Consider the following 25,898-nt stretch of genomic DNA (forward strand, 5'->3'; position numbering starts at 1 on the left):
GCCCGAGCGACGGCAATTGAGTTATCCGAAAAAGGCTATCTAGCCGGAAAGAAAAAAACATACTTATTTATTGTATTTTTATGGCGCCTAGGCATTCGGCCTAAGCCGCATACAATTTTGTTGAAAAATGTAAAGCACACCCTCCTCCTCCCCCTGGGGGCCATTGAGAATTATGAGCTAAACGCGACACGCGTGTCCTAGGAGCCCCAAGGCCTGAGCTGAGCCGGACACAGACTCTATCCAGGCAAAACCCAGGACAACACATGATGATTTGTGGTCGGCTATTTGGCCAACAAGGCAACTGAGATTCGACCCATTTCGTTTGAATTACAACGGCAGCAAAAGTGACACTGCGGGGCACAAGGATTGTTAACTAAATGCGACTAAAATGAACTAAATCAAGTTGATATTTGTTTAAAAACTACAATTTATGTCGTTAAAAAGATAAAATGTATGCCCTTGAGATGAACTTAAATTGGGCTTTTAAGCCGAATTCTTATATAGAAGCATTATCACCAGTCCTTCGAGTATTTAATATTCTCCTCTGTTCTCATCAAGAGCTTACTGAAAGATTGTTTAGCATTTACATAGCACACACAGAGAAAAGGCTTTATATTTGCATGATGAAGAACCTAATATTTACGTACGAGCTTTAAACTAAATGGAGTACAAAAAAGAACCCCATTGCAATGGGCATCCAGACAATATACATCAGTCACATCGATCAAGATCTTGCTACAATTGCCACACTTCCTCCGCTCTCCTCTATATGCATTTAGAATTTAATTCTTAGCTGCTTTTTATTGTAATCTAATTTGTCTTTATTATTGTAAATTATCACAATCATTTGCTATAACTCTTGCCCCTAACCAACTGAAAAGCACAATCCTTTCAGTTGTGATTCGATTCGTCGATTTGCACTTGAATCGGCGTACGATAAGCGCTCTGTGCCAGCATTGAGACCAGAACCATTTCGACCAGTATCAAAATATTGATGATGGCTGTAAATGAAATAAGCCCATCTTTAGTTAGGTTGCTCAATAAATCCCCCTCTCTATATACTTACTCTGTTTGTGGATGGTGTGATTGATGGGATATTCACCGCCCAGCTTGAATGAGTTTAGCTGCTCGTAGAGTATCAGATATTGCAGCTTGCAAAGCATCACCACCAGTTGCAGGCAGAACATCTTCTTCCGCAGCTGATAGTCGCCGCGGAGCTTGGTAATCATGCGCACCGTGATTTGCAGAGACCAGGCGCCTAATACGATCGACATTATGATGAAGGGTATGAAGAAGAATACCACCTCGCGGTACAGATCCCGATCACGATAATAGAGTATGTTCATGATCAGCATTATGCTGCCCTGCCAGAAGGGCATCTGCCAGACCATGTACCGGGAGATGCAGAGCTTCGCCTTCGTCGGCACCACCATGGGCAGGCAGAGGCAGCAACAGCAGCACGGGGGCGTAGCCAGCGTAACTGGCTCGCCGGATGTTTCCTTCAAATAGTTCTGCTCCGAGTCGACGTAGCGAAAGAGCAGCGTGCGAAAAATCGGACCGCCTATCATGAACATAGCATGCATCACCGTGTGGCATATGAACCAGGAATACGGCACCATTATGGTGACCAGGGCAGCCACCGATATGATCGGATACAGACTGACCATCACTATGGAGGGTATCCTCAGCGGTTTATTTAGATGACGTCGCAGCCGCGATACGGTCGTCAGGTATATGGAAATGTTGAGTATGGTCAGCAATGCGGCTATGAAGATGGCCAGCGAGAGAAAGGCCGTCATGTCTATGAGAAATAAAAAAAAAAACAGGTTTTTCAATTAGCTTCAGCTCATGGGTGAAGGGGAAATACATGCAGAGTATAACTAAATATTAACCAGATACTTTTATTAGCTTTAACTTATCTTTATCTTAAATGCAGCACTTCACTTGAACGGTTTACTTGCTAAACAAAATTATTTATTCCAATATTAGCTTAAGGCACTTTGGTAATCAAAGAAAACAAAGTCTTTGGTGGGTGAGATTAACTGGCATGCATAAGAGGTGTGTACTTTATACAAATCTAAACTATTTTCAGAAATATTTTTTTCATTCTATTTTCTTCTTGATTTGCTAACTAGATGTTAAGAGGTCAGACAGCAAGCCATAAATAACTAACAATTGTCAAAATATAACTCATACTACATGTTCTTAAAGTAATTTTATGATAATAAGCATCAGCTGAGTCAATAACTTAATTTAACATTGAACCAAAGGTGGAAAACTAAATAACTAGCAAAAGATAAATATTATTCACCAGACCTCAATTTCTGCCCCATATATACAAATGTATTCATTTTCTGCAATATACAAAATGTGACAGACAAATGACCTCGAAATATAAAAATATCTTTATTAAAATGTATCACATTCTTATAAATTTCTATATAACTTTGTTGTCCTGTTGTCCTGGATACGTAATGCAGGTATAGGCTGATCTTTCTAAGAAATAATAATGCTATGGCTCACATGCTAATAGGTCAGGATCTTAACAACATTTATGCCCTAGCCGGGTTTTCAAGCGTGAAGCCTATTTGTTCACATCCCGCGTGACTTTTTAACTAAATACACATTCATATTTTGTATGCAAATGAGAACTCATTTGTGCTCAGTTTTTTTTTGTTTTACTCACGTGTATAATACTCTGAGAGCTTTGGATGGATGTGCATGCTGATGGTGCGATTTCGCTGCAGTTCCAGTTCCAGTGCGACTTGCTCCTGCTGCTCCTGCAGCCGCAGCCGCTCAAATTCCTCGAGGGAACTCATTTTTTTATCACCGTTTGAGAGTGTGTGCGGGTATGTGTGTGTGTGTGTGTGTATGTTTATACTTATGGTAAATTCGAACTAGGGCAAGTTTGCAGCTGGCGGCTTTGCTGCTGACTTTTGCGGACGTGTTTTACGTTTGCTTTCTTTCACTTCAGTTAAACGCACTTCACATTTTATCACTATACAAACTGGGCGCCTGTGTGTTAACAGATGCGTCTACTTATGCGGCGTGCGGGTGCCTTTCTGTTAGCACTCATAAATGTATCTTAAAGTTTGCACAATATTTTATACACCCGCAAGCGCTGCTGTGTGCTGAGTGCTTCCACCGGAGAAATCGTCGCAAAACCAGAGACTACAATGCCAATTACCTAAAGAGAAACACACGAATTTCACAAGGAACACGTTAATTTCGTAGCTAGATGTCCACCGAAGATCGCGTCAGGAGTTCGAGCTGCAGCGGCTTGGCTTTGCGGCTATTTGGCAATTAATAATTTATTTGGTTAAATGATGCTAAACAAAAGTCTAGACAATGGCGATAATCAAATGCAAAGCAATGACCCTTAGCCAGGTACTGAACTTTCAGCTTTCATCTGTATAGTTAATAATCCTTTTTGTTAACAGAAATCCTTCCTCGTTTATAAATTTCTTAATCTGGTAATTCTGTTGCTAATTAGCCAGTTAACCAACTGTTCCTACATCCTTTTCTAAGCCCATTTTCTGTTCGATTTGCTGAACGAACCACGCGAATTGCTGATGCCGACTGAGAAACAAGTCCACGTTTCAGTTCGTTTTTATTTAAAATAGTCATGTGATCTTTATAATGTCGCGAAACATAGGGGAAGGAGTAGGGAGTGGGAAGCATACATAATAAATTACAGCAAACTATTCATTGATTTTGCATATTAATAATTCAAGACAGCCCAACAGACTGGCACAAATAGACAATCTTAGACTAGGTCGCCCTTTCGATGGAACTTGTTAGACTACCAAATGCCCTAAGTATGCAGAATAACAGCCAGGAAACAAGCTCTATTTAAAACCGAAAAGAAATAGAAATCTCAAAAATAAAAAAAACGCACAAAATTAAACGATGAGTAAATAATGCAAAAATGTGAATCACAAGTCACTTTGTGAATGAGTATTAAAACTAAAATTAAAGACAATTGCTAAACTTAAATCTTATCTACTTGAATAGATTATATTTTGTTGAACAAGGTGCTCAAGGTTGAGAATTTCATTAGTTCCAAAGTTTCGCTAAATTTCATGTATGATTCCTCATACTTTTCATTCGGTTCCTAAGTAGAGCAAAAAAACGTTGATAAGATTCATAATTTTTCGGAAGTCATTTGTCCGCACTGCTATCAACTGCCCGAGTCCAAGTGTCGAGATCAATTTGATCACGTGCCTGCAAGATCTAAATGAATATGGACAGATATATCTCATAAGACAATTGACGAGCATGGAGCTAATTATTATTTTTACAAGGAATCAATTGAACGTTTATTAATTTAATATTTCATGTCAATGTAAATAGTGTTTGAAGAGATTCGCATCTTTCATCACTTGAGTGATGCAAAACGACTCTATAATACATATATATGAAATATTACAACACTGAGCCGAAACAGACCATGCGTTACAAACGCAACAGCAATATGCATAATACCTTGATCAAATTTTGGGGGGCGAAAAATGCAAATCATAAACGAACCTGAAATTATTGAAGAGCTTTTAACAAGCCGGGCGAGAAGAAGGCACGTGACTTGGCCTAGGGCAACCTACTAAGCCAGAGAAAGAAAGAAAGAGAGAGAGGGAGAGGGGGGAGAGCAGCTCAGTCTGAGCCACTCACTCTACAACTGAATGTCCATCTCTGTCTCTGTCTGGCTGATGGCACCCATAAAAACAGGTTTCAAAACATAATCAACAAGCGACCGGGCATACTTAAACATTGCTTGCATGTATGCATATGTATGCGTGTACATATGTATGCGTGTACACATGTTTATATGTATATAGCATGTGGTTTGAGTATCTGTCTGTCTTATTGCGCTGGTTATGTAATGAATTGTTGTTGTTTCTCTTTTTTTGTCGTCCGTTTGCAAACCGGCGGCAGTCAAGACAGTCACTGTAATTAAAATATCCAACTGTTGCAGTAGCTTCATAACCACCGCAAAAAAAAACAAAAAGAGGATAGAAAGAAACAACAACACGAAAAATCGGTTATTTTCACCCAGTCTGCGACCTTCACAGCAGCTGGCAGAAAACGTGCCGAAACGCGCTTCAAGTCGTGCACGAATTGTGACATCAACGAATGCCACAATGGAAATGCAATCGCCCTTTGCTGCAGCCACTGCAACTAAGTTAAAACTCAGTTGAACAACATATTTATTTCACCAGTTGGCTAACAATTTTCTATGATTAATTTACAGCAACTCCATAAAATATTTGATTTGCAATTAGCACAGAACTCGATTTTGGCATTTAGCACCCTTTTTTTTTTGGTTTTTGATGCGTAAACGAAGCGTCCCCAATAAACGTCACAAAAATCATTATTTGATTCACATATTTGTTAACAACTTGCAAATGGCCAACGCACGCAACCAGCAACAACAACAACAACAGCAGCAACAACAGCTACAACAAATATAAATAAATCATTAAAGAACTTAAGAGGGGCTATGTAAAACCAACGTGCTAAATTTGCAAAAAGTTTCAATATATTGTGGCAGTCTCATCGATTTGATAAAATCTATCTATAATGGAAAAATTAAAGCTAAATCGTGAACGGGTACGGAACTAAATCAGCTCTCGATATCAATTCCAAGCGATTCGCTGGAGATAGTCGTGAGAATTGTGTAATCATTTGAATTATAAGAAGACATTTTGGTAATAAATAAGCTATGCAAGTAAGGCCGCACAATGTTAAAGAATTTTGAAGATCTAATAAAAGGTTCAATTTTGTTTTTTTGGAGTTTTAAGACAATGCACTTTAAAAAAAAAACGAATGCAAATATTTGTAATTTTTTGATTTTTAATATTCAGTAAAGATACACAATGAACTTTTATTCTTTATTGGTAAAATCAAGTTTTAATAGACAAGAAATCGACCTATAAAACAAATTTAAAAAAATTATTTAATGCTAATAAATTTATGGCTGCTTAAAACCGCAAAGCCCAACTGTTAAGTGGATAGAAATTTATTGAATATCTTAACTGGAGCAAGACGTGCCAAACCGACCTTAAAATGATTAGATGCCGTCAAAAATTGGACATAAATTCATTATTTACAGTTAAATAGAGCATATAAACGCGAAAGCTGATGTGAAAAATACTCCCTTTTAGACATTGAGCAAGTTTTGGGCAACAATGAACGCTTTAAAAGCTTGTTAAAAATTTAAAAATATTTTTTTGCCAAGATGGAAAAGTTTTGCAACGCGTTTTTGGCCCACTTAGCGGGCAAATGAAATAAGCCAACAAGTTTTAATACCGTGAAGTACTTATTTGCTTTGCCTGCTCGGTAATACTATGTCAGTTGAAATACACCTTTATTTCCCCGACTATGCCGCAAGCGAGATTAACAAAAAACCCATGACAAGTCTTCATCAGCGTCTTCTTCAGCAGTCGCAGCTTTGTCCCTCGCTGCGGTCGCTGCCCCTCGACATGTACCAACTTTTTGCGCTCTGCTTGGGGCTTTCAAATATTTCAAATAACACACACGATACAAGAGACAAAACAAACACAAAAAAATTTAAAAGGCTGAAAGAGTAAATAATGAAAAGCACAGCAAAGCAAAACGATACACGACCTCGCACTATGCCAAAAAATACAGAAAATAAAATGAAATTATAAATGCGCGTACTCGAACTGAAGTAAAATGTTTGGCAATTTTCTTCGAACTTGAGCAAAAGTTATTCGCAGCGGTAATCGAAATCACAAAACGCACCACAAAATCGAATTTCGATTATTGTGTGGCCACAATTCGCCCTCACCCTCTCACACACATGCTTAGAAATTTGGGAATTTAAAAGAAAATTCAAGGGAATCTTATATCAAGCTGGCCACAGCAGGAGATTGTGCGCAAAAATGTGCTAAATATAACAGCGAAACATCCATTTGTTTTACGTATCATATCGCTCTTGAATAAGGAAAAGGTCTTACTTGAGCTGCATTCCAAAAAAAATGCTAACAAAATTAATAATAGTAAAATAACTCTCATGACTGGCAGCTGCTAACTAACATTTGTTCACAAACGAACACGAATGTAATTACACTAAAATAATAATAGAAATAAATCAATTGCTGTGCTTATATTATATTCAGATAAATCTGAGCCAGAAACATTTCTAAATTTACAATCTCACAGATCGCATTGAACACTTTCATGCCCAGCAATCAATGCTCAGCTATAAAAGTGCTAAATATAAAAAAAACTACGGAAAAAATTGAAAATTCATCAGCATTGACAAATGGCAGCTGCTATTTCAAACAATTACATTTAAATGGTCAATTAAATTTTTTCCTTACTATTGCATAATTCACAAATCTCAGTGGACAAGCCAAATCGCACGCATTTCGCATAAAATTCACGACCATGACCATCAAAAGTTGAGTTCACAGTAAAATATTTTTGTATGCGACCAATTTTGTGCACTTTGTATTTGGTATTTAATTAAAGACATAAGCCTGGCAAACTGTAATTAATTTAAAAAAAAAAAGATTACTTTCACATAAACAATAGCCACAGATTTTTCAACTGTGTTTGTTTATTAATTTCAAGCAGAATCAATTAATTTCACTTAATTGAATAGTGCGAATATGCAAATGGTTTGTTTATTGACAAACTGTTTATTAGCCAAAACCGCCGCCCCGCCGGCCTATGTACTCTGCTCGAACCCGAATTGATTTTTATTTGAAATAATTTCGAATGCCATTTCCGCTCTCACTCTCACTACGTTCGCACCGACTCGCTCTAGCTGTCGCTTATCCGCGCCGTGTGTCGTTCGCTCGCGCGCTGGCCACAAACTGAACTCAAAATTTGCTCAGCCCAATGCCGATCACGAACGAAACAAAATATTATGCGCCCGGCCAAAACAGACACAACCACAACAACAACAACAACAGCAACAACAACATTAATAATAATAATAGCACTCGCCGCTGACGTTGTTACAGCACCGAATTGGTTAACTGTCGAATTGGCGAATTGACGCACCGTCGAAATTACAAACTGACGAATTGTTGCAGAAATCGGAGAGATATGTGCTAATCGAGAAAAGTTGCTGCCATTGGACGAAAATCCGGAAGATGAAAAGTGGAAAAACTGAGCGTGAACCTGACTTGATCATAAATGTATTTGGCTGCAACTCGTCCAGAGTTTTGTGAATGGGTGTAAAAACTCACAAATCGTTGTTAAATCGTTTTTTATTTACGTGACAGATTCCGCAAGGCACAACCCAAACTTTTGCATATGTAATGTATAAATTCATGTATTTAACAATTTGTAAAGTCAAAAGCTTTACTGCAATCTTTGCTTGGAAGTGATAAAAAGAAGTGTTGACCCAGCCATGCTCTAGTAACAGCTTCGGGTTCGAACCGCAGATAAGGCTGGTAATTGCAAGTAAAATGTGTTGCCAGTGGCACATACTGATTATAACCCTCAAAATTGACAGTGAAATAAAAAGTAATTAATAATAAATAAAAAAAGATATTTATTGTGGACAACGTTGCAGTTTTTGATTATTGAAGAACGAACACCAAATCAATCAATCAATATTTATACCCTTGTAGAGGGTATTATAAGTTTGTCATGAAGTATGAATATATATACGTATGTATATCTTCGACTCAATAAAGAATATATAATCTAGATCAGCATCAACAGCCGAGTTGCTATAGCCACGTCCGTCTGTCCATCTGTCCATCCGTCCGTCTGTCCATCTGTCCGTCTGTCTGTTACCATGCGAACTAGTGTCTCAGTCTAAAAGCTATTTGCATAGGTCCGTCTTTCTCTTGCAGGCAGTACATGTGTTGAACCCGGCCGGATCGGACAACTATATCATATAGCTACCATAGGAACGATCCGTCGAAAAGTTGGTTCTGGTATGGAAACCTTTTTTTATATTAAGATAACTTGACCAAACTCGGGATTTATTGGTTTCATTATGATCCTCATATATATGCAAAAACTTATTAACATCAGACCATTATATCATGTAGCTGCTATTGGAAAGATCGGTGGAGGCAAAATATTCTGTTTTCAAAGATATTTCAACAAACTCAGCATTTTCGATCTGCACTATACTCATATATCCGCAAAAGGGAAATGTCTACAAGGAGGTTATTAAATCTTCGGCATGCCGCGGATATCTTTGCTTTATCGTTTTTATTATTATTATTTTAAAGCATACCAAAAGTTTATCTCTTTACTGTCAACTAATACTTAATTAATTGCTTTTATCACATAACAAAGAAAATGGGTTGTAGATTACCTAAAAGTTTTGGTGTTATTCAAGAACAGCCAATTGTTTTAAAACTTTTGATTGATTGTTAAGTAGAGCAGCAATGTTTCTTCCGGTTGCAGGCCTCTCCCATTCAATACACCTGAGCTTGGATTTTCTCCTCATAGCGAACAGCGCTAACAGTTCTAAAAGCTTTTGCTCCACGACAAACCAATTAACAAGTCTGTTCCTTTCCGCGCGTTTGATATACCTGGCAACGGTCAACATTAGGCACTGGATCTGAAATAAACGGGCGGTCGTGACATTTAAAACCATGGAATGTAATTTGTAATTGCGCATCAATCAACTTGAATGTTTATCTGCCACAGCAGTTAATAATTGTCGAGCAGTTGCGATGAAATTCATAAATTCACATATTTGTAAATCGAGTAATTTATATTTATAATGTACTGTGATTATGGCCGGCCCGAAATTGCCCAGACCTAACTCGAAAAAGGCTATTAACTTACATACACATAATTATGATCAGCCGCACATCCGTTAACTAATTTAATGAGCCGGCCAATGAGCCTTTTTTGCCTGATAAAAAAGAATGAAGTCGGCTGATATTAAATGCTAATTATAAAGCGCTTGCTTTGCGGGCCGCCCAAAAGTATGCTTTGAATTATGGCCGCAGGCCAACTGGCAACTTGCACCGTTTTCATGGCATAAACTGCGGCGCCAACAACTCGGCCATAAAAAAATCTGTTTGGCCATGTGGCAATTTAAGTTATAATTTGCAAATAAATCTAATTGTGTGTGGCAGAGGGTCAACGCACGCGACGTTAAAAAAGAACGAAAACAATTTAAAACAAAAGTGAGCGTAAGCCAAGGAAAAGGCTGCACACTTCTTAAATTGATAAAGAGATTTAGAATATTATATGAAATGAGAAGCGAGTAAACCAAAAATAGAAATAATTTAAATTGAATTATGTTGAAGTGAACTTCTGCTGGCCGAAATGGCGCTTGTTTGTGTAGGGTAGAAGTCATGTGGACATTGCTCTTTGTTTCCGCTTCTTAAGCAGCGTATATATTTCAGCCACAGGACGAGGACGAGGTGTGTCTACAAAAAAAGCATCAAATAGTTGATATTTTCGAATGATGCTCGTCCAAGCGAAAGGAGTTGTTGATATAGCTCTAAAGGGATAGAAAAATTGAATTTTAAATAAACTTTGCGCTCAAATGCAATCTCGTATCGCTATTCAGAAATTTACTCTAACACAAAATACTTGCAACTGGCCAAAAAATATAACCAAATTGTCTTTCCTCACGCAATGCCCTCCTAGAGTAGCCATCGCCACTTTGGCATCCTCTTACATCTTGTCTTGTTGTTGTCTAAGAGTCATGATTGCTTTGGCAAACTGCCACCAATCTGCTGTTTCCCCCCCCTCCCCCCCCCTCCCACTCTCTATCAATTGTTCTGTTGCTGCTCCCCTCTTTAGATATAGCCAGTGGCTACATCAGCTCGCATCGCTTTGTGGCGCGTCGCGGATTTTAGGCGCTCGCGGCGCTGCCTTTGAAGCTGGCGTCTTCAATGTCGCCGACATCAACGCCTTGCCACAGCGGCAGGCATCCTATGTCGGTTTTTATTTTCTGAGCAAATAAGGAGCCATGCAATGCTCTTTAAATGCCGAAATGAGCAAGTAGCAGTGAACTAGTCAGCTGTGGCCGGACAAAAGATACTCTGTAGCGCCCAGCTTCTACTTGAAAGTACGATTTTAATATGGCATTCATCTTTACATTTATTATAATTAATTTTAATACTGGAAAGAAGGTTTAAAATGGGAAATAGTCTGGACTTCTACTAAATAAACGAAAGGCTATATGCCATTTTGTATTAATAGTTCTTATAAGCTCCGAGCTGTGCTCAAAGAACCCAATCTTAAAGTCGACCTTTATTGCTTGTGGATAATCGGCGTGAGCTTCAGATAACTTGCCTTGTCTCCAGCTTTTATTGCCTCAGAGGTCCCTAGGTTAATAGCTGACAGACAGATACCTTAAGGCTGTGCAACCCATTTGCATGAGAGCCATTTTCAAGGGTATAGAAAAGAAACAGAGAGCAATAACTACAAAGAGCAGCCAGTGGCCGGAGCCGGCTTTGCCTGAGGCTGACTGCTGCTGCTTGTTCTTATGCTCCTGCTGCTGCTTCCTCTGCCAAGTCGTCAACGCTGTTGTCGTCGTCTTCATTTCAACTTTATCCTTTCGCGTGCCTTTCTTTTTCGTTTTTTTCGACTGTTGTTTGCTGTTTAACGAAGCAAATCAACAAATTGTAATGATGCCGGGCGGCAAAGACTGTTCTGCGACGCTTGCACTTTTCGCCAAGCCCTGCCCCCGAAAATTGGCCCCTACGCATGCTGAACTGAATCTGAATGTTAACCCAAGCCCGCAGTCCTTTTTGCATGGCTCGCTCCACTTGGGACGCACTGTAGCGTAAAATGAATTGAGACATTCATTTCGAACCCAAAAAAAAAACCAAAAAATAAAAAACAAAAAACAAAAAAACCGCAAGCTGAGAACCCTTGCAAACTTTTCCAACAACTAGTCGGGCACTACGGCCATTACCACACATGCACACTCATAGACACTCACACACACTTACACACACACAAGCGCACCAAGCTGTGAATGCAAAAGTGGCAAACGTTTCACAGCACTCAGCAAATGCTCGGGGGCTGCTGTTGTGCATTCAGGTGTGAAGTTTTTGGTCGGCGCACAAAAGTATGCTACAATTAATTAAATCATGCAAAGGTTAGCGCAACTTTTGAACACGACATGCAAGTTGGACGTCAGCTGCGGAGGGGCAAGTGTTTGGCTATTGTGTGTGTAGACAAGTTCAATGCCGTCTTTGAGTCCTTGTCAGCCTGTCAGATAGTAGTTGGAGATTGTCTAATCGATATTTATATTTGCTCTTTGTAAAAGGTTTCTGCAATTTACATACAGCAAATAGTCAAAAGTAGGAAAACAGTGCTCCGAGCAACATGGTCCACGCTCGAGTCCCCCAAGTGCCCGGCAGCCCTATTGGCATGCCTTTTTTGTGCTAGTGCTACTGCTGGCATTTCCGTTTCCGTTTTAAGAAAAAAAAACTGTACAAAGGCAGACGTTGACTTTTGTGTAGACATTTATATGCACTTTCTGAAGTCCAGCAACTGTTTATAGGTATGCGACTAGAGTGTGGTATCTATTATTGTTTGATATAATGTGGACTTGGAGACAGCCCAATATATAAATTTAAAATTTGATATAATTGTGTATATCAAGACGCATTGCGAACACACTAAAGTAAGCATACAAAATACTCTGCCAAAATAAAAAAAAAACTTATCGCAAGTGCACTTGCAACTTTCAAGAAGCTGGACCAACCGAACGGCAACTCCGAAGATAAATTGTAATTTATTCGCTTAGCTGACAGTAGACCATAAATTATGAGAGCCAAATAATTTGCATGCAGTTTTTTTACCACCTTCCTTAACGTATGGACAAAAAAAAGGCCACAAAATAGAGGCAAGCCTGTCCAGACTGAAGCTGGAAATAAACCATGTGTTGGTTTCGCTGTGGCTTCGATTTGTTGCCTTCAAAACAATTGGCGGCAAGCAAGAATCTAGTGGCCAAATGGCCAATAGCAAATTGGTCGAAACGGATGCCAAAATTGGTCGAAAACTAACGAGTGCGCTCTCGTGAAAGCTCCACGCCGAAAGCTTTCGCAGTCTGGCCTTAAATACTGGCGCGCTGATAAAACGCAAAGCAGTTGCCGTTTCGTACGCGTTGCCAACGCAGCAGCAGCAGCAGCAGCAGCTATCGGCGTGTGTGTGTGAGAGTGTTGGTAAAAGAGAGCAAGATAGAACGTAAAATCATATAAAACCCGTTGCCTACTTTTGAGCGCCAAGTAAAAAGCGCCGATCTAACGGTACGGCATACTATTGCCGGCAAAGTGCATAACGGTGCATGCTATTCGGGTCGAAAAACTTATCTTAAAGCATTTTTTGTTGATGCAAAAGGTGAACCACAAGTGAAAGGTGAAAGAGCAGAGTGAAAGAAAATTTTAGTTTTAAATACAATTGCCAAGGACCTGGGTAAGTAGCTCAAGCTTAAGCGTTAATTAGTGCTTATGCTTCACAGGGGATTTGGGTAATTAAACAGGACGTTGTAATAAAAAGAAATTTAGAATAGGATGGCACGCCTTTTGCTCGACTCTACAGCTAAGTTAATGGATGAATATGTACTGCATCTCTATTAAAGCGGTCCATTAACCTGCGATAATACAAGATTATACAAAATTTATTTCTTGGCTACAGAGTTTATGAGTTTTAAGAAAATATAACAAAACCTTCGACTAAGATTGGTCTTAGTCCAAGAGCAAGCAAGAATTTAACTGTCATTCTCACCTAAATCGTATCATAAAACTTGCAGACATTTTAATTTTCATCTGTCTAAGTTTTAAGCTATTCAAAAATGCACTTTATTGTTTTTGCTTGACTTGCTAATAGGTTAAATAAACGCTTGTACCAGACAATAAGCAAATATGTTTTTGGGCAATTGCATCGAAATGCAATAAAATGAAATCCAATTAAATTGTGGCCAATTAATTCAAATCGAGTTGAAATAATAATTGAGTGACAAGTGAAGTAAAAGTTTTACCTGCCACCCATGCCAAGTTGTCAGCAACAGTTTTGATGGTTCTTACAACCCAACCAAAGCGAATTCCATTTGCGGATTTTACTTGAATCGAGTTCCGTGTTCAATCAAACATTTTTAAACATTTCTTCAACCGTGTAACTCCTGCCGATGCTATAGGAGGCAACGGAAAACTGCCCAAAACACGCACAGAAATCACTCACAAAAATGTTGACAAAAAAAATCCCAACGGCCTTGCGCGAAGGCGGCAATTTAACGGCAGTTTGACTTTGCCAACGGCAGTCGCATCCTTTAAAGCCTACACGTGGAAATGTGCTTAAGCACAGGACGAGTGCGGCACAGGAGCAGCAACAAAAATGGCAATGCTCAAGTGGCGCAGCGCTTAACACAAATTAGACGCACTTAATTACAGCGCAAACAGTCGTCGGGAGTGGCCGTAAAATGTGCGATGAAAACGCTTAAGCCGCAAAAAAAATTAAATGAATTGAAGCCAACTTGAGGCGGACTCAAACCAACTAGAGACACAGAGGGAGAGAAAGAGAGGCAGACAGATAATGTGATAGAGACAGAGATAGAGCTGAGGACGGCACACTGAAAATTTTAATTTCGGCCCACAAGTTGCGGCTTAAAACTCAATTAAACGAATTGCCAAAAATTTAATTACATTCCATTTTGTTGCACTTTAAAGCAAACGCAAAGCAAAGCTCAAAAACATTTTAAAAATTCACGGCAAAAATCTTCTGTTAAAGTAATTTTTGCATCAAGTTGGACAATTAAGTACACACTTAAGAAGCTTAACAAGAACGAGATTAGTTCGATGTTGGTTGAAAGCCGAATGTTAATTCTTATGTCTATCTTCTTTCTTATATATATTGGCCAGGAAGAGGTTGTTTTTGAATATACCTATTTAATAAAGAATATTTAGTTTGAACATTAATGAATGACTAGTTATGCATTCTACTCTATAAACAAATATATATGTATATGTGAAAAAAGAAAATACCAGGCTGTCAGATATAGTAAATATGAAGGTGTCCATATTGCGAGAGCACACTCTATAATTTGAACCAGCGACTTCCAATTTAGTCTTGTGGCTCTGTGCCAAAACTATTTGGGAATTATAATTTATGATTTCTTTTGGGCTAAGCACTTGCTATGCTAGTAAATGCACTTGGTCTAAAAATTAATATATATTTAAAGCAATACTCATTTGTATTTATGTAAAGCAATATTTAAGAATCACAACAACAACAACAAGTTCCAATGAGAACCCGAGCAATCTATAATCCATGCCCATAAGCAGTAAACGCTGGCAAAAGTTTTCAAGGCTTTTCAACCCTTTTTGCAAATACCCGAACTGCCCTCGACAACAACAGCTATTTCCTGTTCCGCTTGCAGCTACCCCGCGTATCCGGCCACGCCCACCCATGACGTTTATCTGGCAAACAATACGCTCATTAGTTGTCGGAGCCGCCTCATTTTAGGCCTCCTGTTGTAGCCATTGCCACTGAGCTGGCGACGTCAAACGCTAAGCAAAGTTTTCTTAATTTCGATGGGGGGCACACATAAAATAATATTTTTGTTTCGGCAAACTTTGCTGGCAATTAAGTTGTAAGTGCCAGAAACTGGCCTAAGGCTCACAGCAATGCGCCCCTTTTCGCCCCTTTCCAAATGAAGTCGTTCGTTTTAATTATTCAGATTGGGCATTAGCCGTGCTGGCAAATTTCGATGCCAGAACTGAGTCGGGCAAAATGTTTCGAGGCGAATCATAAAACTGAAAAGCAATATCTGCTGCATTTCGGGTTAACTTTTCCACTCGAGTTGCCGCAGCTGGCCATCCAATCGGGCAGCGGCGGGGCAAGTTGAAGCACTCCTCTCGAAACTGGTGACAAAGTAATGCAAAATGAATATGCAAATCGCACGAAGATTGACTGCCCCGGCTAAGTGCTGAGATCCACCCCAACTGCAGCCATGCAGCTGGTAGATGGCAGTCCAACAAGTAATGCCACTTTATTTAAGTTTCTCCTGCGGCCATAAACCTCGGTGGCCTCGAATTGTTGCCAATGCGTTCAACTTTAGAATGGAAATCGTGGCACTTTGTACGCAGTTCTGCTACCAATAAAAATCCAACCGAAAAACTTTTGCTCTGTCAATGGCGGAAATCCTTAAAGGATTACATCAACAAAACTGTAGAAACTGAGAAAGAGGCTCTTAAAACTTAAAACGATTTGAATGAGAATTAATTATTGGCGAAATCTAAATCTCGTTTGTTAGTCTTAGTTCTTGACTAGGGAAAATCTTTTAGACAGTTCTAAAGTTGCCTTCTTTATGGCCGTAAAATCAAGATAAAAGCCCAGATAAATAGATGAGCAACAAATTATATTAAAATAAAACACATAAATTGGTAAGCAATGGAAATAGAAGGATTATCTTAAACTTAGAATATATTTAGCTATAAACTTCAGATGTTAAAAAAAACTGATTATCAAATTAATTTGGCGTAGCTCTGGAAATCGTTGAGAATTAGCTATAAAACGAAAGATAATTCATCTGTAAATACTATTTTAGAAGCTACATGTCAAGTTTAGTGACTCTAGCTCTTAAGACCCAAGAAAAAGGATTTCCAAATCGGTTTTAATCGATTGCTTGGAAACGGGGCAGACTTTCGATTATCGGAATTCTAGTCGTACTAAGCGGGCACTATGAGTACCCAAGGTCAACGGACATGGCCAGATCGACTCGGCTATTGATACTGATCAAGAAAATATATATTTTATGCGATCGGAGATGCTTCCCTTTGCCTGTTACATACATTTTCACAAGTACATTACACCCGTTCTACCCATTTTTAAGGGGTTCAGGGTTTTAACATCGTTAGCATTCTTCCACTTTTAAATGTGAGTGCTTAGTTGGTTTGTACCCATGTTTATATAAACATTTATTTAATTAGATTTTATTTTAAATTCTAAAGCTACAAAACTAGCATTTAATTATCCGTATTCAAATATTCGAAGCTAAAGTGCAAACTAATGCAACTATTAAGAATGGTTTGCAGCCTTCTCTCTATAAAACTGCAGATTTAATATTAAAATCTCGATACATACGCGTAAAAAAGTGAATATTAAAGGAATCATAATGTGCCAATTTTGCGTGAAATGTGTTTGCCAATGTTCACTTAGGCTACAAAATATTCTGGCTTATAAGCAGGCGCTTTATATTTATGCCATCTAGAGCACAATAACGGAAGGAACATAAAGTCTACTTTTTTTGTATTTGGATAACCTCTTAGCGCCCTTCCGAGCGCCTCGAGTTGTGGCAGCATTTTATAACAATCTGCACTCAACTCAACGCAGCTCAACTCAAGTCATAAACATAAAAGTCTTGGCAATGAAATGCCAAACAATAAATAATAAAATAAAATGCGAGCAGGACAAAAATCAAATTCCGAAAAAGAGAAAAGGACAAAAAGACAAAAATTGGCGAAAGAGCGAGATGGAAAAGGAAATTAAATATTCACGTATGAAATAGCGAGGCGAGGAAATTACGCATACTAAATTATAAAAGCCAAATAAATGTGGCAACGGAATTCGGCGATTGGTTAGCTGGACGGAAGAGGGGGTCGGAGGGGCTTGAACTAATTAAAACCCCCCCATTGAAACATTGGGTCTATTAGGCGTCGCTTTGTCCTTGCTCACCACACGCAGAGCCATTAATTTATTTTTATGCTTACCATAATTTCTTCTATTTTCTTGCTGCTTTTGTTGTTACTCTTGTTGTTGTTGTTATCGCAGTGGCAATATTTGTTTTCAGTTTCTTTGGCAAAAATTGGAACAAAAACAAAAGGGCGGCCAGACACGCAGCGCTGCCAGGGAGTATATCCAAGCAGGGGCTTTAATGATGCGCCTTAACCAATACCAAGCGACGGGCGCTGGCCTGGAAAAACCAAAAATCTCTCTCCTGGGCATACCAAATATCCATCCCAGTGTGTGTGTGTATAAATATTTGTGCCTGAGCCTCGCGCGCCGTGTAATTTGAATACGTATGCATACTTAATTTGCCACGGCTTTGGCATTGGCTTTGGCTACGGCTCCGACTCTGACTCCGGCTCTGGCTCCGGCTTTGACTCCGGCTATTGCCGGTCGCCTGATCCCAGCAATGGTACACTACATTATTGATTGGATATTTGTGCAGGAATTTCATAATATATGTTAATTTTTATATGGCACGCGGCATTAAATGACGATAGCTAGCGATTGCAATTGAGATGTCCTTCTTGCTAAACCAATTCGAGATGAGCTACCCACAGCTCATCATATTGATATGATATTGAAGCTGGTCAAGCCTGTATACTCGATATGGCAGTTACATGCTGTGGCACAATTTTATTATATAACCCAATTAGCCATTTTTGATTAGATTTAACCATGCTCGGAAATATTTTTTCACACTTCCATAGTGCAATTTTAAATAAACGATTCGATATGTATTATTATGCAAACATAGCTAAAAGTGTTTTCCGCTTGGTGCACTTCTCAACTGGCCTTTAAATATCAACTCATCAGAGAATTGAGACTTAGAACACATTTAGTTGCCTTTGTTAAATATGAAATATTTCATTCTCCTAATCTTTGCCTTGACAATAAGCGTATTGGCAGGAGGGGAGAACTTGGAAGATGTTATGCCACCATCTCAGGGATGAGTGCAGCGCTAAAGCTGTACGCTAATAAAAGTAAGTAAATAAAAAATAAATAATCTTCCAAATAAATGTTAAATTAAATAATGAAATTACATTTCGGTAGAAGTTTTGGGATGTGTTTTATTATGTTCTGTTGGCCTGACTTTTGGATTTCAATCTCTATCTACAATACACATTCAACTGTGGTTAGTTCTGCTCTTCGTTAAATCACGGAAAGCAAAAAATTGAATATCAATATCAACAATTAGCATCTACTTTAGTGTCATTTTGTACTCTGCTGTATAATATTTACACAGAGTCAAAATTGGATAGTATCCCAAAGGAATTCCAATTCTTTACGGTATTCCGTTGAAGATGTTGAATTTGATTGATTTCATTATCTTTCAATACGCACTACATCTTTAGCTACACTCCCCGCACAGTCGTAAAAGATGCTCAGTGGTGGAGGAGGTCATCAAATGACAGGACGAGACACATTGAACCCGCAATTGTTGGCGGCAACATCAAATGGCCTCAACAGCTGTCCAAACGATGCCCGCCCAGGCATCGGCAATAAAACGAGATGAGGCTAAAACAAAAAGCGAATATCACGTGGCCTACATGAAAACAGAAGAAGAAGAAGCCCACGAAAACGGCAAAACCTCACAGTGATTGACTACGAGTTACCCCAGAGTGCGAAATGCAAATTATCAATGTTTAGCTATGATATTACAAGTATCAAATTTATATAGAATATGCGCAAACGCATCAGGAAACCACTTTTTTTTTGTGTACTCATGACTGACTTTTATATTTGATCGAACTCTGCAAAGATAAAGAAATGCTAACTGATATTTTACGATCCACATCATTTTGCGGGCAGTTTAATAGAATGGACATTTATCTTCTCCTTAATTATCTGGGATTAAGAATGTAATTTTTTTATCTATACTCTAACTTTCAGTTTATAGACACAGGAAAAGAGTTCCTCTTTATTTTATTACAAATATTAAATGCCATAAATATTTATCTGTTAGTTAATTTTAAGAAATTCTCTAGTCCCTCTCGTACTACTCCTGGGTAAGACAGCCTACATTTACAAGTACTCAGCTAATTTTTGACACCTTTAGCGCACATACCTTGTCAGCTATTGACTGCAGGGTAAAAGACTAGCAGATGGCAAAGAAAACTTTTTGTTAGACGACAATTGCCTGCAGCTGCACTGAAAGTCGCCCATCTTGCAGACACACTGCTTCAGCTCAAGCTCAAGCTCAAGTCCCAGTAAAACCCACTTGACTTCCTCCCGGCACTTAATCAGTCAAATTTTATGCGTTGCGCAAATAGAGAGCCAGAGAAAGTCAAGAGTGCAAAGTATGACAGAGAGGAAACTGCCTAGGGGAGTGGGAGTGGGATTAAGAGTGGAAGTGGAAGAAAAATACGCTGGAAGCAGCTGTTGACAAGGAGCTTTAATTGCTTTTAGTTTTTGGACGACGGGCACATAATAATATGTTATTAAATTCGCGTTGCACGTCTTAAAGCTGACAGCCAAAAGTTTCAGCTTTGCGACTGCAATTAGGCTAAGTGGACTTTAATGTGGCACAGAGTGCTGTGTGTTGCATTCCCCCCCCCCTCCCCCCTCCCCCCTCTCTCTGTCCGTGCCTCATCAAGCGAAAACCTAAAAAGACGCTGCAAGTCATTTTAGCGGTTACCAAAAAGTTGCCTACAACCAAACTTTGCATTTGCCCAAAACTTGCTCAAAAGCCAAACAGGGGTAAAGACTGAGAGAACGAGAGAGAGCGAGAGGGGGCGGGGGCGAGGGAGTGAAAGAACTGCTAGATAGGGCAGACGTTAGTTGACATTTTCAGTTAGGACTGACATACCCTATTGTCCTTGTGTTTTTACCCCTTGCCCAGCTATGATGCAATTTAGTTTGTGGCAAATTATTTTGTGTCTCATCCTCTGTGTTAGAGCTTAGACTGCGACACAGATAGATAAAGTTTTTGTTGTCGCAAAGTTCTTTCTTATGATACCCTAACAGAGCGCACAAGCCGGGTATATACGCGCTATCAAGTGGTTCGTTCTATGCTAAACAATCTCTTCTCTCTAACAGTAAGCTGACAGGCAAATGCTTGTTTGTCTAGGGTATCAAATCGTTGGCATCTTTGTTTGTTTTGCCTATTTCTGAGGTCTTATGTTTATGTTGAACTACACAGAACTTATTGTGGTTGAATTCGAGGCTTAGATAAATTTGATTCGCCTGCCCGAATGTGGAAGGTGATTTTGTTATGGTTGTGGTCCAGCCCTTAAAATAGACAATGCATTTGAACGAAAAATTGATGTTTTGCCAAAGTGTTCTCAAGTGAATTTTTAGTTGTTAAATGACTTGACTCATTTTAGGCCATTTAACATTTGCCTTGAGCTTCATACTGAGCTGGGAGCAATACGCCGCGCATCTTCCAATTAGCATGACTCAGCGCTGTGCTTCAGGCTCATCCATACAAATTCTGTTTTGGCAAAGAAACTTAACTAACTTTTACGACTCATGAAAATTTTCAGCTCACATTTATCTATGCGAAGTACGAAGTGAAAGTGCCTTTCATCAGCTTGAGCCTATTTTAATGTTGATTTATGTCAACCGCAGGATAAAGTTTACTTAACCGTGCCAGAAATGGCTGTGCTTTGCATAGATCCTAGAAGCGCGTCCCATAAAAGTCTTTGATTAAATGAAACCATTTATTACGTAGGTAAAGACAATGTCATGACACCTCTTTACCGCTTGAGTGGGGCTCGAGCTGGGGCATAAAACAATTTCTTGAAAAGTCACGAGCACACGCAGAGTTATGACAATTCGCGTTTAATGCCACGACACCGTCTCGTGCCAGACCGTGCCGCCCACCGTGCCACAGATTCCCCGGCAAGGGCAAGTAAACACAAACAAATTTTTAAATTTGTAAACACGCGCCAAACGAGCGACACGGCGGCTAACAGTAGCGTATCCAACACCCAAAAAACCAACTCAGTCCCAAGCCACTTGACTAGTGAACACACACACGCATACACACGCGCACACTCGTACGCCGACAGAAGCACTCGTGTGTGTGAGCGTGTGATATGTGTTGGTAACAGGAAATCCGACAATTTTTGAATTTCTCGCATGAGCCAAATAAAATAAACAACACGACGAAATACTAGTACACGCCTCCCTTATACGTTCTGGTTACGGTTAGTTCCCAAGACGTATTCCGTACTTCAATTTCGTCAATCTTTACACAATGGAAAACGGCATGAATATATTTTGCTTTCCATCCGATTGCCTTAAAACTCATATTCAAAGCAGAAAAAATATATAAATTGGGACGTGTGCAAACTTTTCGGAAGGTACAACCACGATATTTAACTGATGTGTTTCGATTTTGAAAATGCCAACTCAGTCGAAAATTTGTGAAAAATATATGCTGAAAATTTACTGATAAGATCATGGATCGGGCAAGATAGGTAATACCCTGCACGTCTGTTCTCCTCTACCAACACACAGACCAAGCTTACTTTCCGCTGCATTGAAAATTTAACGCAGAAAAACGTATTTAAATATCGCCCTACTATGCGATTCTCATGAATTCAAATAAGGCTTACCAGCTTTCATGCTTAAGATATAATTATTATATTAAGAAGTTGTGTTGAAAATCTAATAACAATTATTTCCCTTCCTACTCTCCCTCTAGTTGATTCTCTTGACTCTCTCTCTCTTTCTTTCTGCTACTCTTGCTGATTTACTTATATATGTTTTTATGTATTTAATTGAAATCAAAACAAGATCAGCTTACAAAAAACACGTAGGAATTAAAATTTAAAGGAATTTTTTACTTTTGAGACTGTCCTCGGTATAGGTTCATGCCCTTAAAAAAGTGTTGCAATCTTGTGTATTCAAATAGCAGCAGTAACGACTTATAATCGCAGTGTGTGCGATTTTCTTAGAGCATTTTTGATTAGGCACAAAAACACAACCCAACGACGCCCCCAACGACGCCCACATGGGAGGTTAATGGCGCACTCGGCGTATGCGTAATATTGCCTGCTCATATGCCACGCATATTTGCATAATTTGTCTGCCAGCCCCCACACACAGAAAACACCCACAGACACACACACTTGCACGCACACTCACTTGCACGCACACTCACTCACCTCTTGCAACACACACACATTGCCATCATTTAGCCAGCCGAGCTGTCTGAGTTAGTAAATTGCACATACGCCTCGTATGCCGCAGTCCCATTTGGGCTTGGGGCTTAAGCGAAAGGTAGCAACAATGCTCGTGTGGGCTGAATGCACGTCTAGCAGATACCTTGTAGGCAGATCTCATCTATATAGGCATAATAGTATTTAGATATATATTAGCATAGGCAATTTGCATATATATCGATCCAAATGATGATTCTGATGGAAAATATGCTTTATACGTTGCTGGGTGTTACATGCACTTTGGCTACTTTGTTATACCCGCTTGCCATCAATTTTTAATGTGTACGGGGTATAAAAAGCATTGTTAAGGCCTGCCTTAGCTGATTTGGCTGGGTCGGTGTAAAGTGTCTGTTGCAGTGCCCGACGCGCACTTGCTGACAAATTGAGCCTCTGATGTGCGCAAACAGGCAAAGGGTCTGGTAAATGAATAGAGCTGCTTGAGAGGATAAAACGCTTGTTCCCAAAATGGAATGTGTTGCTGCAACAGGTACTTAGTAAAACCATCTGCTTGAAGGGATTGCTCACAGGTCTTACACGCCACGTCTGTCAATCAGTTTCAGGTCAGATTGTGTTGACACAATGTGAATGCGAATCTTTGACTCAATCAAACTGGAATGAAACATTTAATTATGTTATAAACAGTATTTCATCTCTTCTTTATTAATTTATGTTTTCTTGTCTATTTGTGCTAGTCTACACATCATTTTGCTGCCTTGCCCATTCATTAATAAACGCTGACAACAGAAGAAGCAGCTGCTGCCTGCGTTCGTTTAACTGCAGAATCATTAACTTGGCTAAAGAACTTCATTATGTGGGCCTAATAAATCTTTTGAATTGGCTACCTTTTGACTGTTGGCCCAAAACCAACAATGAATCATAATGCGCAAGCCTGGCAAACACCTTCGAGGCAAAGACAATATAGGGACGGGGGCACACTCATACGCCCCGTGGCACATGCAACCACCTGGAGGCACAACTCGCTGCCAACAAGTTGTGGCCAACTCGTAATGTTATGGCGTGTCGAGAAGGCAGGCAATAAAGCGTAGCATAAATTAGCCAAATAAGCAGGCGGCTAACAAACAAAGCAAAACACAAAACTTTAATGTTTTGCTAGGCCTAACACAAAGTCAAGGCCAGGACAGAGCCTGGGGGCAGGCCAAACAGCTCGGCTTTTCGGAGCCCACAACTTGCGTAACATGGTTGTTATTGTTATTATTATTGTTGTTGCTGTTGTGTTGGTTGCTGTGCGTAACATTAGTATAAAAACGATATACACACACACACACACAGTCTCGCACACATAAACCATAACTGAAAGGGCAATAATGAAATGTCTTTATGTGGCGATTATCTGAACATAACCGGCTCCAATGTGCAATTAACCGGCATGCGGTTTTAACCAACACACACCCACACACTCACACACAAACAAACACACACATTCTTATGTATATGAACTGATATACATGTGTCATAAATACTATGTGTGGTAAGCAGCTCGAAATGGTTGCCAATAGCAGCTTTTGTCGACTGGCTTTTGGGGCTTAAATCAAAAGCCGCTTTTAGTTTCAGCTTATGCCTAGCTGCTGATTATCTCCATTGTCAGTTGTATTTGAAGCAGCTGTTATTAAACTTAAATTTCTTATCAAGTAACTTTTGCACAGCTGTCAATATTTCTTAAGCCTCTGCTCAAAAAGCATCGCCAACTATATCATGAGTTTATTTCCCTTACATTGAGCTGCCTTTAATTCAATTTTTTTTTTTGCCGAAGCTAAGCCAATCTCGAGCGTTCTCATTTATATTTAAAAAAAAATTATTTCATACATTCATAGCAGAGCTCATCAAATTGTGCGCTCGAAGTGAAAAAGTTAATAACATCAAGTCAAGTTTTTCGCAAGCCGGCAAAAGTCTAGCAGCAAAAAAAAAAGGAGAAAATTGTTCGACATGCCGTGTAGTTGTAGCTGATGTGTCCTGGCTGGCAGCTAGCCAATATTTATCCAACTATCTGCGGCTAGTCGGGCTTGAGCTGCGGGCTTTCGGTTTGTTTGCCATTTTTAAGCTCAACTGTAAATGAGATTTTGCACATTTGCTTTGTGCCCATCTTTCTCATTCATTTTTGCCCTTTGGCCCTCGAATGGCAATTTGCCACACAGCTTTGACGATTGCCCCAACACACGATGGACCTCACTTTCACCCAACCTGCCGACTGCCCCTGATTCTGACTAATAATCAACTAGCTGTCGGCAGCTTGAATGTTATTTCAAAATATTTCGCGAAAAGAGAAAGAAAAATAAAGAAAATAAATTAAATTAAGAGTACTTCTTTACAGGCACGCAATATGCAAGGACCTTGAAGGAGGCTTTATTTTGTTATTGTTGATGAATTTAATTTGCAAAAAACATAAACTCAAAAAACCTTATGCCATAATGCTCGCGGTAATATCCTGTACCCACGTCTGAAATGTCATGAAATATATAAATAGGAATTAGCGTGCGCTAACAATAATTATTTTGTGCTATTCAAAATTATATTCTTCATTTTTCTTTATATACGCTGGTGGAGGGTATTTTAATTTTGTCATGAAATGTTTACCGCATAGAAGGTTACATCTCCAACCACATTAACTATATATGTATATTCTAAATCAGCATCAACATCCGCGTTGATATCCCCATGTCCGTCTGGCCATCTGTCCGTCCGTCTGTTTCTTTGGGAGGTTCTCTCTCTTTTTAAATCTATCGTCGTGAAACTTTACATAGTTCCGGCTTTCTGCAGGCAGTACATATTTGGTAATCAGCCGGATCGGACAACTATATCAAATAGCTTCCATAGGAACGATCGGTCCAAGAGTTGGTTCTTGTATGAAAAACTTTCTTGTTTAACAAGATATCTTATCAACAAGGGAACACTATATCATATAGCTGCCATATGAGCGATCGGTCGAAGAGTAGGATTTTATATAGAATAATATTCCTTTTTCAAAGATATTATCATCAAACTCAGCTTTTGCAAGCTTCACGATTTTCATATATC

The 25,898-nt window shown here is 39.2% G+C and overlaps 1 protein-coding gene and 1 long non-coding RNA gene across 4 annotated transcripts; one reads left to right on the forward strand and one right to left on the reverse strand.

The window, feature by feature from the left end:
• Window positions 1-797: 797 nt before the first annotated feature.
• Window positions 798-7,839, reverse strand: LOC135433644 (organic solute transporter alpha-like protein). 2 transcript variants are annotated; one of them, XM_064689799.1, is made up of 4 exons: window positions 7,763-7,839; window positions 2,687-3,187; window positions 1,067-1,801; window positions 798-1,001 (listed from the first exon to the last, which is right to left on the reverse strand). In XM_064689799.1, exons 2-4 carry the CDS (start codon window positions 2,817-2,819, stop codon window positions 892-894), a joined length of 978 nt encoding a protein of 325 aa, XP_064545869.1. In that variant the 5' UTR covers window positions 2,820-3,187; window positions 7,763-7,839; the 3' UTR covers window positions 798-891. The 2 variants fall into 2 exon arrangements, with proteins under 2 accessions (XP_064545869.1, XP_064545870.1); XM_064689800.1 differs by lacking the exon at window positions 7,763-7,839 and having other exon boundaries at window positions 2,687-3,293.
• Window positions 7,840-18,506: 10,667 nt separating this feature from the next.
• Window positions 18,507-19,477, forward strand: LOC135433500 (uncharacterized). Of its 2 annotated transcripts, XR_010437100.1 has the most exons (3): window positions 18,520-18,677; window positions 18,748-18,829; window positions 18,893-19,477. It is a non-coding gene; the product is annotated as an uncharacterized LOC135433500 (long non-coding RNA). The 2 variants fall into 2 exon arrangements; XR_010437099.1 differs by having other exon boundaries at window positions 18,507-18,677; window positions 18,748-19,477.
• Window positions 19,478-25,898: the final 6,421 nt, after the last annotated feature.

The sequence above is a fragment of the Drosophila montana genome, unplaced genomic scaffold (assembly GCF_035044405.1).
Source record: "Drosophila montana isolate Dmon_TW-CO22-7 unplaced genomic scaffold, ASM3504440v1 contig_3218_1, whole genome shotgun sequence".
Lineage (NCBI taxonomy): Eukaryota > Metazoa > Arthropoda > Insecta > Diptera > Drosophilidae > Drosophila > Drosophila montana.

Coding starts and splice junctions, on each gene's coding strand:
- LOC135433644 (XM_064689799.1), bottom strand. CDS start 2,819: ATGAGTTCCCTCGAGGAATTTGAGCGGCTGCGGCTGCAGGAGCAGCAG. Junction 1,802..2,686: donor GCTCTCAGAGTATTATACAC/GTGAGTAAAACA, acceptor TATTTCTCATAG/ACATGACGGCCTTTCTCTCG. Junction 1,002..1,066: donor TCACACCATCCACAAACAGA/GTAAGTATATAG, acceptor TTTCATTTACAG/CCATCATCAATATTTTGATA.